This window comes from Loxodonta africana, chromosome 25 (genome assembly GCF_030014295.1).
Source record: "Loxodonta africana isolate mLoxAfr1 chromosome 25, mLoxAfr1.hap2, whole genome shotgun sequence".
Classification (NCBI taxonomy): Eukaryota; Metazoa; Chordata; class Mammalia; order Proboscidea; family Elephantidae; genus Loxodonta; species Loxodonta africana.
This window is the reverse complement of record NC_087366.1, coordinates 19,584,406-19,599,858: the sequence shown is the minus strand read 5'-3', so window position 1 is coordinate 19,599,858 and position 15,453 is coordinate 19,584,406. Positions and strand designations below refer to the sequence as shown.

Genomic DNA, 15,453 nt, shown 5'->3' with positions numbered 1-15,453 from the left:
TTGAATTTTAGTCGTGTTCTAGTGAAACCCACCACCTGTTTGTCATATCATGGTAGCTTGTGTGTTGCTTTGAGGCTGGAAGCTGTGCCACCAGTATTTCAAATACCATCAGGGTTATCCATGGTGGACAGTGCTCAGCAAAACTCCCAGATTAAAATAGACTAGGAAGAAAGGCCTGGTGATCTGCTTCTGAAAATTAGCCAATAAAAACCTTATGAATTACAAGAGAACATTGTCCGACTCACTTGCTTTGGACATGCTATCAGAGGGATCAGTCACTAGAAGACATGTTTGGTGAAGTAGAGGGCCGACGAGGGCAAGAAAGACCCTCGGCAAGATAGACTGGCAAAATAGCTACAGTGCTAGACTTGAACGTGCTGGTGATCAGATTGAGCAATGTTTTGTTCTGTTTTACTAAAGTCACTGTGAGTCAATGTTGACAATTAACAACAGCTTGCTAAAATACTAGATTTATTTATCTGCTAAGTTTAGGTATAGTTAGTATTGGAAAAATTAAGTATGTCTTAATTGTGCAATAGGTTCTACATCTTTGGAGATTACGTTCCTTCTGTATGTCAGCATATGATTAATCAGTTCTAATTAATAAGGGCATTAGGTGTCATTTGAACATTAAGACCACGTCTGAAAGACTTATCTCATGACCTGTCTCCCTATTTTGCAGGCAAATTGTAACCTGATCTGTGGTGATGAGTATGGTCCAGAAACAAGGATGAGCATGGCTCAGTTGAATGAAAAGGAAACTCCTTTTGAGCTCATTGAGGCTCTGCTTAAGTACATCGAAACCCTCAATGTTCCTGGAGCTGTGTTGGTTTTCCTGCCTGGCTGGAATTTGATTTATACTATGCAGAAGCATTTGGAAATGAATGCACACTTTGGTATGGGTCTTTCTCATATATTTGAGGTATAATTTTCTTTGTATCATAGCCAACCTGAGAAATACAGAAAATTTAGTGTTACTTCCATCTTTTGAGTAAAAATGTACGTACTGAAGAGTGATTTTAACCAGACTCCTATTTTAATCCTTAACCTTGCTGTATTTTAGGGAGCCATAGGTATCAGATTCTCCCTCTGCATTCTCAGATTCCTCGAGAGGAGCAGCGCAAAGTGTTTGATCCAGTACCAGTGGGAGTAACCAAGGTAAATACTAAACATTACAGTTTTGGGGTGGGAAGTGACTTAGATATATTCAACAAATACTACAACTCTTCAAAGAGCTACCAAAAATATTGAGGCGGGAAAATTCACCTAATTGAGGAGGAAAGAAGGAGTTGTCTTTCCCTGAGCTAAGTAGGTTTCTTGTTATCTAATTCTGGATGATTGGTTGTGTAAGGTTTCTATAATTCTCTTATCATTCGTTGCATAAGCAAATCAATCCTTTCAAGTGCACAATAGGAATATTTTCTGAAGTGCAATTTTTGTGTCATTTCTTCACAGGTTATATTGTCCACAAATATTGCCGAGACAAGCATCACCATAAATGATGTTGTTTATGTCATTGACTCCTGCAAGTGAGTTCCCAGGGAACCTTTTGCCTAGAATAAATCATTTGAATGTTGTCTTACCAGCTGGAAACTTCTTACTTTAAATACAAGTTAACACAATCAAAAACACCTTATTGTACGTTCACAATTATAGTGGATCTGTGTATACTGGACTATGAGCTAATTAATAATTATTTTGAGTAACTCTCTTGGTTCCGCAACATCACAAATGAGTTATGATAGAAAGTAACTGACTTCTGACTGCACCCTATTGTTTCTGTCTGTTGATGGTCTGCTCATTTCCCACTGGGTATTTTGTTGACCACTGCCATACAATGGCATGCAGATACTTAGCACATAACAAATGAACTACTACTGCAGGGCACTCATTTAAGAATTAAGGGTTTCATATTTGGTGTGAGATGATCCTGGGGGGTACATGGGGAGGCATTGTGTATAAATAATTATATGGTAATTGCTACACAGAGAGGATGGCTAACTCGGTTATATCTGGACAGTTTGTGCCCCATGTCTTCTATGTCTATAGTCCTTCAGTCTATCCTGGGAATTGAGAAAAATTTGCCAGTGCCTACTTTAGGGAATGATGAATAGCATTCAGCTCTCTTGTGCCAATCCTAATCCTTGGCAGCCGCCTATATGTAAAATTGAAAGGTTCTTAGGTTGCTTAGTCATTCAACAAGGCCGTGCAGGAGCTGCTTGGTGAGGTTTGGTGTTGTTTCAGGTGTGCCACACGTTCCAGTTTAGCAGCTAACCTGTAGATGATACCCTAAAAGTTACACTAAACTTTTGGAGTAGAGACGACTTGGATAATTACCACTTACATGTATGTCACAGGTTCTGTTTTAAATGCTTTACGTTTATTCACTTAAAGTTTATAAAAATCCTGTGAAGTAGATAGCAGTATTGTCTAATTTTCAGATGAGGAAAATGAGGCACAGAGAAATTAGGTAACTTGGCCAGGGTCATCCAGCTGGTAACTGGCACATGCCTGTTACATTGCCTTTTAGTAGGTTGACAGCTAGGGGAGAGTAAGTGCATAGTCAAATTGCTAGTTCTTGTTTGTACTGTTCACAAATAGGCATCCCATGTAGGCGGGGCCATCTGAAAAGCATCCATTAAAAAACTTTGCGAAAACATAATAGATGTCACTGGTAGTCCATGTATATTGGCCTTAGAATTAACCCCCCTTACCTATTTAGGCAGAAGGTGAAGCTATTCACTGCTCACAACAACATGACCAACTATGCTACAGTATGGGCATCCAAAACAAACCTTGAGCAGCGGAAAGGACGAGCAGGTCGTGTGCGGCCTGGATTCTGCTTTCACCTCTGCAGCCGAGCTCGTTTTGAGAGGTAAGAGTATTTATTATTTTTGAACCTGACTTTTTTTTGTTGTTGCTGTTATTGAGAAGATAACACAGCAAAACATCAGTTCAGACAGCTTCTACATGTGCAATTCAGTGACATTGATTATATTCTTTGAGTTGTGCATCCATTCTCACCCTCTTTTTCTGAGTTGTTCCTCCCCCATTAACATAAACTCAGTGCCTCCTAAGTTTCCTATCTAATCTTTCAGGTTGCTATTGTCACTTTGTTCATGTATAGATCTTAAGAGAACATAATGCCTAAGTCAGAAGTCTTTTACTAGTTAAATAGACTACTGTTTGGTTTTAAGAAGACTTCAGGGAATATTTTTGGTATAAAGATTATCCCAGGGCAATAGTTTCAGGGGTTAACTCAGCTGCCACAGCTCCGGAAAGTCTGGAGTCCATGAGAATTTGGTATCTTGTTCTGCATTTTCCCCCTTTTGATCAGGATTCTTCTAGTTGATAAAAATGTTTGGCAATAGTAGCTGGCCACCATCTAGTTCTGGTTTTATGGCAAAGGAGGCAGTTCATTGTTCATGGAGGCAATTGACCACACATTCCATAGTCTACATTCTCCTGTTCCTGTCTCTCCTTCCTCTTTTGTTCCAGGCAAATACGGACCAATTGTCTCGCCTTAGGTGGCCACTTGCAAGCTTTTTAAGACCCCAGGCACTAGTCAACAAAGTAGAAGGTAGAATAGAAGCACTAAAAACAGTATTAGGCCGATTGACTTGGGGTATCCTATGAAACCGTGACCTGGAACCTTCAAGGAACCAAATTCTGTGAGGTTTTTGGTTGTACTTAAGCACCTCAGCTGCTGCTCTTTTTTTTTTTTTTTTTTTTTTAATGTCATTGTAAATATTTTATTACACAACTTTTGTCAGTTCAACTTTTTACTAGTGTACAACTTACTGGCATTGATAGCTACTACGATAATTGGCTGTGCAACCCTACCTTTTTTCAGTGTGATTTTTCCCAAGACTGTTAAATGTCCTTCCTCCCTCCCTCCTGCTAACCACTATGAAACTTTGGTGAGAGTGAGACTAATTCTTGAATAAAGATTGAAGGTTTTTATTTTTGTATTTTTAAAGCACCTTTACACATTCTGTCTCCCTCTCTGTCCCACTATGAATTTAAGACAAATGTCTGCGGTTAAGTATATTGGAGGAAACTTAGCTTGGACAGCAAAATTGTGGTATGAATGAAAAATCAGAAATTGTCAGTGGTGGCATGTTTGATCCCACTTATCTGATTACTAATAACTTTTTTAAAGGAGGCTATATAGGTATTATTTTGGCTTCAGATAGCTTTATCTTTTTGGGATTACTGATATTTGAGGAATGGTTAATTTTCTGAAAATTTAAGGTAAAAATAATGGTACATCTGTATTCATAGAAAATTTTTTTTGTTCGGTGTTACCACATCACCTTCTCCTGTGGTCCTTATCACATCCCTGAGGGCCTTACTTGGATAAGGAAGCTAAAGCTTGAAGAGTTTAGCTGACTTAACCAGACTCTACCAGAGCCAGGACTGAAATCCACGTCTCTTAATTCCCTGTCCAGTTTCATTTGTACTGCAGGGCTTTTTTGGGAATGTTTGTGGATGGAGCCAAATGGTGAAAAACACCTATCTGTGTCTGAATTATAGTTTTATTTAAGATGGGTATTTAATGTAGGAATTCATGTGGTATACATTAGCATAACCGATTGATGATAAAGGTAGAGTTAGCATTTGGGTGTGTTTATTACAATAAAATGTGGGACAGACTAGTTTAGGTGACCAGATACATAAAATATCCTGAAGAAATCTCAAGAAAGCTTTGATTTGCTTTTACACTGGTAATACATGGTTCTTGTTTAAATTGTATCAGTGTGGGTTTTGAACATCAGAAGTGTAACTCAGGAGACTGTAACGTTTGGAATATCCATAATTGTTTTTAAACTTTGGGTTGGCCTTGAACTGAAGAAACAAGCATCGTACTTACAGTAAAACCACTTATTAGTAACAGCATAAATAGACCTTTAATAAAGGATTTTCTTCTTCATAGGGTGGGAAACAGGTATGATATGTGCTTTTTTTTTTTTAATGTGAACCTGATTTAAGCTGGTCTAAGACCTGCCAGCAGTGTTGAAATCACCTTTAAATGATTCCCATGAATCTTCACTATAAATGGTTTCTTAGGGAATAAGCCTGAATTAGAAATGTAAAGACTTGGGTTTTAATACTAGTTGTGTGTAATACATTATATAACCCTAAACCTTTACAGTCTTTAAGCCTCATTCTATGAAATACCATAGAATTCCTAGAAAATAAGTTTGTTCTTATCCTCTGTTTTCTCAATTATAAAAGGAAGATGGTAATATGTAACCCATAGAATTTGTGTGAGGACTGAATGCATTAATAATGTAAAATACTTAGAACAGTGCCTGACACATAGTAAGCTTTTAGTAAATGTTACTTATTATAACTGTTAATATTATAATAATAGTTTTATTATTACAATTTTGAAGGGTTAGATAATTTGTAAGATTCTTTCCAGTGGCACTGAGATTCCTAGACCAGGAAGAGAGGTATGGGGAGATGTTTGTATTAGCCCCCATCTCCCACAGAACATTTCTTTTTAATATTGTGCTTTAGGTGAAAGTTTGCACAACAAATCAGTTTTTCAATCAATGGTTCTTCACTAATTGTTCCGTGACATTGGCTGCAATGCCCACATTGTGTCAGCACTCTCCCCATTTCCTCCCTGGGTTCTCCATTTCCATTAGTCCTCTTTCCCTGTTCTTCCCTGCCTTCTCATCTTTGTTTTTGGGCAAATGTTGCCCTTTAGGTCTCATATAGTTGATTGTTTTAAGGAGCACGTTCTTCACAGGTGCGAATTGCTTGTTTTATAGTCTCGTCTATTATTTGACTGAAAGTTGGCCTCCTTGAGTGTCCCGTTTCAAGTTAGAAGGTTGTTTTAGGGCAGTAGTCTCGGGTTCTTACAGTCTCTTTCAGACCAGTAAGTCTTGTTTGTTTTGTTTTGTTCTTGAATTTTGTTCCATGTTGTTTAACCCATTCTAACTGGGACACTTGTATTGTGATCCCAGTCAGAGTGGTCAGTAGTGGTTGCCTGGCACCATCTAGTTCTTCTGGTTTCAAGTTAGAGAAGACTGTCCCACAGAACATTCTGCTATCATTTTTAACCCACATTTGTCAACAGGCAAGACCTAAAGAAGCTATAGGTAGGGGGTACATACATTAGGGCTTTGGAATAATTTTTTCATCTTCCTAAGTGTCCTCCAGCATAGTGGTTAAGAGCTCAGCTGCTAACTCAAAGGTCAGCAGTTCGAATCCACCAGCTGCTCTTTGGAGAGCCTATGGGGCAGTTCTACCCTGTCCTGTAGGGCCAGTATGAGTTGAAATTGATGATGGCAATGGATTCTGGTTTTTGGTTGAGTGTCCCTCAGCTGAAAATGCCATCAAGCTGTAAGGTAAGGTCAGAAGCTACTACTAAAGCAGTTAAGAGGGTCTTGTCAATAGAGAGGCTTTGTAGTGAATATTAAAAGGGAAAGGCAGCTGTATATCCTTTCTTACCTCTCTGCACAGATTTTATTAAACAGCTGTCTATACACACGAAGGATGGTTAGTTTATGTTTACTTTCTCTTAGACTTGAAACCCACATGACACCAGAGATGTTCCGAACACCATTGCATGAAATAGCTTTGAGCATAAAACTTCTTCGTCTGGGAGGAATCGGTCAATTCTTGGCCAAGGCCATTGAACCTCCACCTTTGGATGCTGTGATTGAAGCAGAGCACACACTCAGAGGTACCTGTAAATACAGACCTGCTTTACACAAGTGTTAATTATACCATCTGTTTTGTCCTGGAAGGTAACACTTAACAAATGAATCAAGAAGGTATAGTCAACAGGGCTGCTTCCAGTGTTGCTTTATGTAGTTAATATGGTCAGTGTTGTTATGAGCAACATGCGGGAAGAAGGGAGTAATGTGAATTTTATTTTGAGAAATAAAAAAAGGAAAAGGCAGGGTGTCATCTCTTAATACTTAAAAACCATAATATCGATTACCTATGACACCCACAATGTTTTATGTGCATCTTCTAAAATAATCTATTAATTTTTTTTTATCAGCCGTATTACAGAAGCAGTGTAGCATGGTAGGAAAAAATAAGGGCTTTGGAGCCAGATGGATCTGAACTCAAATTTTGAATCTAGCGTATACCTGTTATGTGGACTTCAGACTTTCCTTGTCCGAGTTTCATTTTTCTCTCTAAAAATCAAAAGATGATTATAGGACTTAAATGTAAATATTTATGCTGCTATTATAATACTTACTGAATTTATAGGCTGTATTCAGCTTTATAACTTACAGGGCCTAGTGCCAGTACCTTCTTACATTAGGTGCTCTGGAAATTGGTTTGGTTTTGTTGTATTTTTGAGTGAAGAGAATTGCTGGCTGGGAGTATGGTGCTGGCAGTTGGCTTAACAAATGATGAAATTTTGAGTGCTCTATCCTAACCTTAATCTACAAAGAAGTGTTTCGTTGTGCCTAGGCTAAGTGGGTAGTCGTTACTGTTTTTACTCACAGAGAAATATCTCCCCACAGAGCTTGATGCATTAGATGCCAATGATGAATTGACGCCTCTGGGCCGGATCCTGGCTAAGCTCCCCATTGAGCCTCGTTTTGGCAAAATGATGATAATGGGGTGTATTTTCTAGTAAGTGCTTTGTTTTATTGCTGGTAGCTAAATGATAGAACAATTTCAGAATCTTATTCCCCCCCCTCCCCCTCCCCCATTCAGAAAAGGCAGATTGGCTTAGATAGAGGAAACAACTAAGTGTTCTTAAGTAGAGAGACATGGCGTCTCTAGCTACCGAGGGATGAAGCCCAACATAAGAAGAATGAACTGTTCCAGTACATGGACTTCTGGGCCCTCTTTGCTGGGGGAAAGAGTGTAGATTTCTCAAAAGAGAAGTCATTTCATCCCAGTAGGTAAATTTAGTTGTCCCATGAAAGAGGATAGTATTAGGAGAAGAGGCATGTTTTATCAGAAAGTTTTGAGGATTAAGAAATTTGGTAATATGAAGAAGAGAGAATATGAGAGGAAAAATATAATACTTCGTCATGATTTAAGGTAAATATGCAGCAGTTAATATCACAGTTCATTATTTTCTGCCTCTGGAGAGAACAGTTGTAGAGGTCTTAAGCCACCTTTGGTGCTCACAGAAGCAGTACCATAATGAATAAAAAGAATCCTGTTCTCTATTAACACTATTGTTCCAGTTGCTGACAAGATGCTCATCTAGTCTGGATTTAACTGTTTCAGTGTGGGAGATGCTGTCTGCACCATCGCTGCTGCCACCTGCTTTCCAGAGCCTTTCATCAGTGAAGGAAAACGACTGGGTTATATTCATCGAAATTTCGCTGGGAACAGATTTTCTGATCATGTGGCCCTTTTATCAGTATTTCAAGCCTGGGATGATGCTAGGTATGGGCTTGAAAGAGTCATAAGATTTCATTGTACTCTCCTTAGTTTCTAATGGGCTTCTAGTTACTTGGTCCTTGAGAGTGACTCTGTATTACGTGTATTTGTTTTAGAATGGGTGGGGAAGAGGCAGAGATACGTTTTTGTGAGCACAAAAGACTCAATATGGCTACACTAAGAATGACCTGGGAAGCCAAAGTTCAGCTCAAAGAGATTCTGATTAATTCTGGATTTCCAGAAGGTAAGACTCTCCACATTGTCAAGATATATCTGAATGGACATTTACATAGTGCAGATTGATAGTGTGATATATTTTAGCTTCAAACTTTGTACTAGATGCTTTGTGTTGTCAGCCATTTCTTAGTTTTTTGAACACTTGTGATTTCAATTTTTTTTTTTTTTTTGAATTCAGTCTTTAATAAAGGAAGCAAAAGTTACGCAGAAAGGCAATAAAAGCAATTGTAGTGTAGTACACAGGTAATAGCTGTTTTGACAATTGTCTGTTTTGATCAAGATGTTATTTGCCTCTTTTTATCTTGTGAAGGATGCTGGGCTACCTTTCAGAACCTTTAAAATGAGCGCTTTGAGGTTGAAGAGCCTCAAATAGTGGTTTGAAAAGTGATTTATCAGTCTAGCTGTATGTTCATTTTTAGACTTATAAATTCCTCCACCTTATATTTTAGTTGGTTTTTATTTAAATTCTGAGTGTACAGTTACAAATGATTTTATGATCTGTGATGCAGACACAGTGATCCAGCTCTTCACTTGATATAAAATTGAGCTGTAGTACTTTTCTTCTCAGGCCAGGTGAAAAGGCAGAATTACTTTCTAAAACATGATGAGCTGGAATGTGTAAGCGAAAACAGCTGGTTTAGTTGGGAGATACAGGGTAGTTGGGCAAGATGATAAGTTTTAAAGGAAGATGATCTAAATAACTGAAAGTTATTCTTTAAAAAAAAAAAAAACTTGTAAATTGACTGAATTTTAAGTGTTCACAAAATCAAGAGGAAGATCAGCTTTTTATGTGCTAGAATCTTTATAGGAGCCCTGGTGGTACATGGTTAAGCACTCAGCTATTTACCAAAAGGTCTGGTTCAAACCCACCAGCTACTCCACGGGAGGAAGATGTGGCAGTCTGCTCCCATAAAGATTTACAGCCTCGGAAACCCTGTGGGGACGGTTGTAATCTGTCATATATGGTCACGATGAGTCGGAATTGACTTGACGACAGTGGGTTTGGTTTTGTTGTCATTGGTCTGTTTGAATCTTCACAACAGTCCTGACATGTAGGTAATATTAACTCCATTTTATAAATTAGGAAACAGAAGTTTGTCATTTGTCCATAACTCATTGTTTAGAACAAAATGTATCCATGCTCTTAGCACTTCCTGCTTTCCAACAAATGATAAAATACTCAAAGTATAGTCTGGGTGAAAACATCAGTGCCCATTCCAGTGGGTACTTTTCTCTAGAAGTAACAACTATTCAAGAATACGCAAATGGAATATTTGACTATAGTTCTATCAGTCTAGTTCTTATTCTCAGAGTAAGTGGTTATTGGGAGATTTTTTTATAAGTAATCACCCCAAGCTTACACTGTGGTTGAGTCTATAAGAAAACTCGACATTTTATTACTGTGTTTACTTTGGATGTAATATGAGGGTTAGCCAGTTAACTGATGATCTGTCTCATTCCTCTTTATAGAATGTTTGCTGACACAAGTGTTTACTAACACTGGACCGGATAATAATTTGGATGTTGTTATCTCTCTCCTGGCCTTTGGTGTATATCCCAATGTGTGCTATCATAAGGAAAAGAGAAAGATTCTCACCACTGAAGGGCGTAATGCGCTTATCCACAAGTCGTCTGTTAATTGCCCCTTTAGCAGTCAGGACATGAAGTACCCTTGTCCCTTCTTTGTATTTGGTGAAAAGGTAAGGAAAGATGAGGGACGTTTACACTAAAGACCGAAATTACCTTAGTTTTTAATCAGTGGGAATATGAGTTTTAATTTTCAGAGCATATTTCATTGTCATTATGTGGCAGTTTATTGGCAGTTGGAATCTCAACTATTTTCTCTTGTCTCTTTCTCCATCGACAGATTCGAACCCGAGCCATCTCTGCTAAAGGCATGACCTTGGTTACGCCCCTGCAGTTGCTACTGTTTGCCTCCAAGAAAGTCCAGTCTGATGGGCAGCTTGTGCTTGTAGATGACTGGTATGTGAACTCCAAACTGAATTCTTCTTAGAATTGAGATGTGATGGCATTCATGTGCTAACCTGATTTAATTTGTAAAACAAATATGGCAAAGTTTGCTGGCACAAGTAAGGTGCTTTATAACATTTTCTTGTCTTAAAAACTAGTAAATTTTAGTGATACAGTTTACTGTAAACTAAGCTCTTAAATTGACTATACCCATAGAAGCAAATTAGGGATTCGATGTTTCATCATCAGTATTACCACTATAAAATCGTAGTTTTTTATTGGCACCTGGGTACCTCTGATCACATACTCTACACATTGATTAGAGACTCTTGGTAAGCACATAGTAAGCACTTAGCAAAAATGGAGTAACACCTAATGAGCAGCTAGTAGGTTAAGCCATATTCTTGTAAGCCTTGAAAACTCCACGTTGTCAGTATTGTGCTCTGTAGACTTAATAGTTAGCAGTGAATTTTAAGAGGTTGGTACAGATTACTGTTACTCTTTATACTGTGATTGCCTAAGTCCGAGGCCATTACAGTAGTGTAAAGTATTGATTCTTGGTAAGAAGTTAAATTCATTCCATCACTCGTTACGTGTGCAACTGAAAGGTAATTGTTTCTTTCTGTATGTATCCCTCCCATTTTTATTATTTTTTCCTTCAGGATCAAACTGCAAATATCCCATGAAGCTGCTGCTTGCATCACTGCTCTCCGGGCAGCCATGGAGGCTCTGGTTGTTGAAGTAACCAAACAGCCTGACATCATCAGCAAGTTGGACCCCGCAAATGAAAGAATGCTGAACACGATCCGTCAAATCTCTAGGCCCTCGGCTGCTGGCATCACCCTTATGATTGGCAGTGTACGGTGAGTACCACATTAAGTTCTCTTTGAACCCACCAGAGAACAGTAATCGTATACAGGCCTAGAATTCTCAGGTAGTTGATAGAGGCATAGTTTTTTGTTTTGTTTTGTTTTAAGTTAAAATTCTACACAAAAACTAAACATGGAATTTAGTACGGGGAGTCCCTGACTTAGGACATGGTTTCATTCTGACTACTCCGTTTTAAGTCGGTTTTGATGTAAGTTCTTTAAGCTTTCTTTATTACTGCCTTTTATTATCAGTATCTTTATAAATCCAGTCTTTGTCTTTGGGTGTTGGCATGAGAAAGATAACATCAGCAAATTATGCACTGCAATTTGTATATAATACATGTTACTAACGATAACTGTACAAAAAAATGGATGTTGTAGGTGCAGTTCATCATAACTCAAATACATAGTAAATCAGAGACTAATGTGTACTGATAAATACCTGGAACAAAAAATTTTCATTTACTTTTATTTCTGTGTTAATAATCTGTGTATTACATTGTTGCATGTTAGAGATAGAAAGCGACCCTAAGAATACATAATAGTACAGAGTAGGTGACATGACTAAAATGACAGAGCCCAGCCATTTCTCTCTCCATTGTACTGGTGGGCCATCTTTAATAAAATGTCGACAAGGGGTTAAATTACTTCCTCAAATGAAAGTCTCGGGGTTTCTCTTACCAAAGTAGAAAAGTATGGTTATCTTAAGGCAAAGAAACATGAAGTTTCTCTTACGTCTTAAACTTTTTTATTTGCTTCTTTTTTTAATCCTTTTTAATTTTTCATTTCCCCATGATTTTTTGTTTAGAAATATTTGACACCTGCAGGAAAGTCAAAGAATAGTGCATTTGACATACAATCTTCACTTAGGTTCACTAATTTGTTCACATTTTGTGACACTTGCTTTCATATGCATACTATACAAACATATTTAATTATTTAGAATTAAGTTGCAGACTTTATGAAGTAACCATTAGTATATACTATTTTACATTAGTATATTTCATGCATCTTTTAAGAACAGCCATAATACCATGATCGCCCTCAAAAAATTTAAGTGTTAAAATAGTATCATCTAACCCGTTCAAGACCCAATTATTTTCTGCTTCAAATTTTTCATTGATTCCATGTGTTTTGTTTTTTTAATGGAATGCATACTGAATCGTTGAGTGTATTTGAATTTTTGGTAGGTACTGTGGATTTTTTTCTTGCCTCATCCCACCAGTCTACCCTCAGATTCCAGAGGGACATACGTGTCACACTAATTCTGCTCCCCGAGTCCAGTGGACATGTATGCTGGAAAAACTTTTTTTTATCACATCCGTATTTTTCATAACCAGGAACATAGATTCAACACCAGCACATACAATACCCTGTAAAAACAGTTAATTTGAGGCACATGCCCATTTTTCCCATTTCAAACTATCATACGGATCTCCCCTTGCTGGCAGCATGCACTGTCAGTAGGAAAGCAACTTCCCAATAAACCCTAGAGCCAGAAAATATAGGTGGGCAACTGTATATCCCAAAGGTTGTGAAAAGGCTGATAGGCAAGCATATTCAAACTTTTCTGGTTATCCAAAAAATGTCCTGTATTGCTTTTTTTATTTCATAAAGGGTCAGTTTATTGCATTTGGCTGTAAGCTTTGGTTATAACCAAGTCAATAACTTTCTAGTTTTAATTAAACATGTAGTAGCTAGTGTGTGCCAGGCACTGTGCTAAGTGCTTTTCTGATACTAACTTAAATATTTTTCTACTAAATGAGGTAGGCATGTTATTATTCTCTTTAACATAAATGAGGAAGCTAGGAAGAAGTGTTAAGCCAGGTCACAGTATCTGCCCAAGGTCATACAACTAAATGGTAAAGCCAAATTCAAACTCAGGCAGTATGGCTCCTGAAACAGTGTTCATGTTTATTATGCGATACTGTGGTCCTCCCAGCTGGTCAGATGTGTAGAGTTATTATTGAGAATATTTATTTGTATCATTCAATAGAAAATAAGTGCCAAATGGCAAATACAGATGCACTGCCACAGGTGTTCAGGAGAGGAGAAATTATTTTGGAGGAGGGAGACATCACAGATCATCTGCTCCAAGGGATGAGTATTGCATATAAAGAGGTGATGTTGATAAAGCCGTTAGGACCGGAAAGGGTTGGGTATGAAAGAGTTTAGTGTGTATGCATGTGGCAGTGCCTGAATTACAGTAGAAACAATTGGAACGGGGAGAAGTGAATAGATAGGTTTATTGTAGAATCAGTAGGAACTGCTGATGGATTGAAAGGCAGGTGGGAGCAGTGCAGTGAAGGAAAGAAGAGAGCAGTCAGTCCTATTCTTGACTTGTGTAACTGCTGAGTTGGTAGTGCTAGTTGCTAAGAGAAGCTGCACAGGAGGAATAACTGGTTAGGAGTGTGTTAAATTGAGCTCATTGGTGGGACACCTTAATATCAGTAACTTTTCATTAGCCTTTGTTGACCACATGAAGGAGATCCAGGTGTGAACAAATTACCAGTCTGGTTCAGAGGTATAAAGCAGAAAAGTATTTGGTGATGAAGACCAAACAACTTATTGCCATTTCCAAGATGATAGTATTCTTAACATTATATAATACTTGTTTTTCTAGAATGCTGTGTAGTTGAAGTGAGTCACAGAGACCTGTTCTTAAAGTTGTTAGGACATACTGCCAAAACCGATGACCTTTGAGCATGAACCAGAATGAGCCTTAGAAAACAGGTGGTTAGAGTTGATATTGTCTCCTGTGTCGGTTTTGGGGTAGCAGTTTTATTTCATTTCAGCTTGTATTTGTTCGTTTGGCTTCATTGCCTTTATGCATTAAATTTTAAATGTGATCAAATGTGTGCATTTGGTGAGTAGTTGAGAGTATTATAATTTGCTAAAGGGGTTGTTTTCTGCTTTTTTCAGGTATGGAGATGGTCCACGTCCTCCCAAGATGGCCCGATACGACAATGGAAGTGGATATAGACGGGGAGGTTCTAGTTACAGTGGTGGAGGCTATGGCGGTGGTTACGGCAGTGGAGGCTATGGCGGTGGAGGGTATGGTAGCGGAGGCTACGGAGGTGGTGGAGGCGGCTACAGTGGTGGCGGTTATGGCGGTGGCTCCAACTCCTATCGGGGAGGATATGGTGGAGGAGGTGGTGGAGGCTTTAGAGGAGGTGGCTATAGAGGTGGCTCTGGAGGAGACTACAGAGGGTCTGGTGGAGGAGGCTACAGAGGATCTGGGGGATTCCAGCGAGGGGGAGGCAGGGGGGGCTTTGGAGGTGGCTACTTTGGACAAGGAAGAGGAGGTGGTGGCTATTAAAGCCTGGTTATGTCAGCATCTACCCATAGGTAGTAAAAAAAAAAATTGCATGCTGTGTATTTTCCCAAGATGTTTGTTAGCAACCAGTAAGTAAACCCATTTTCCACCCACTCTGTGGTTCATTGTAGTTTAAGGAAACCACGTATTTAGATACATTAGTGATTTTGTTTATATTATGTAAAAGATAATGATCTATTATAAAAATTTCACCGTTTGTATTTTTTCTTTAAGGAGTAAAGATTTGCCTTTAAAATTAACTTGATATTTTCTTGGCTTTAGTTTAATACAATAGGCAATAAAGTATTATGCTGAATACTGGCAGTGTATTTGTTGATCTTACATATTAGGATCATTTTACATTACCAGTTAACATCTGTATTAAAAACATCAGAGGAAAAATTGTACTCTTGGGTTTCAGAAATATACCAGGTAATATTGTATATTACTGGTAGCAGTTAGAATAAATAGTCTTGAAACTGAGTGTTAACCTTTCGCAGTAAATACTGAAAAACATACTGACTGGTGCACAAATTCACATGGACTTCTGCAGCTGAATGAAACTATTTAGACCTAGGGTTGGACATTTTGGCCGCCTCCCAAGCTTTGTCTTTGAAAAATCTTTTGAAGACCAAGGCAAACATTTTCTTTTCTAATTAGTTTCCATTGCAAAAATTAAAGGTC

The 15,453-nt window shown here is 38.2% G+C and overlaps 1 protein-coding gene across 2 annotated transcripts in view; it reads left to right on the top strand.

Moving 5' to 3' along the window:
* Positions 1-15,087, top strand: part of DHX9 (DExH-box helicase 9) — a 60,119-nt gene extending 45,032 nt beyond the window's left edge. For both annotated transcript variants that reach the window (XM_003410964.4, XM_010590963.3), the window contains 12 exons: positions 683-896; positions 1,064-1,158; positions 1,456-1,529; positions 2,723-2,875; positions 6,540-6,700; positions 7,500-7,611; positions 8,221-8,382; positions 8,493-8,620; positions 10,084-10,313; positions 10,481-10,596; positions 11,247-11,447; positions 14,376-15,087. In XM_003410964.4, the coding sequence (XP_003411012.1) occupies positions 683-896; positions 1,064-1,158; positions 1,456-1,529; positions 2,723-2,875; positions 6,540-6,700; positions 7,500-7,611; positions 8,221-8,382; positions 8,493-8,620; positions 10,084-10,313; positions 10,481-10,596; positions 11,247-11,447; positions 14,376-14,772 (2,043 nt within the window). In that variant the 3' untranslated portion in view covers positions 14,773-15,087. The remainder of the gene's footprint in view (positions 1-682; positions 897-1,063; positions 1,159-1,455; positions 1,530-2,722; positions 2,876-6,539; positions 6,701-7,499; positions 7,612-8,220; positions 8,383-8,492; positions 8,621-10,083; positions 10,314-10,480; positions 10,597-11,246; positions 11,448-14,375) is intronic.
* The last annotated feature ends 366 nt before the right edge of the window (positions 15,088-15,453 follow it).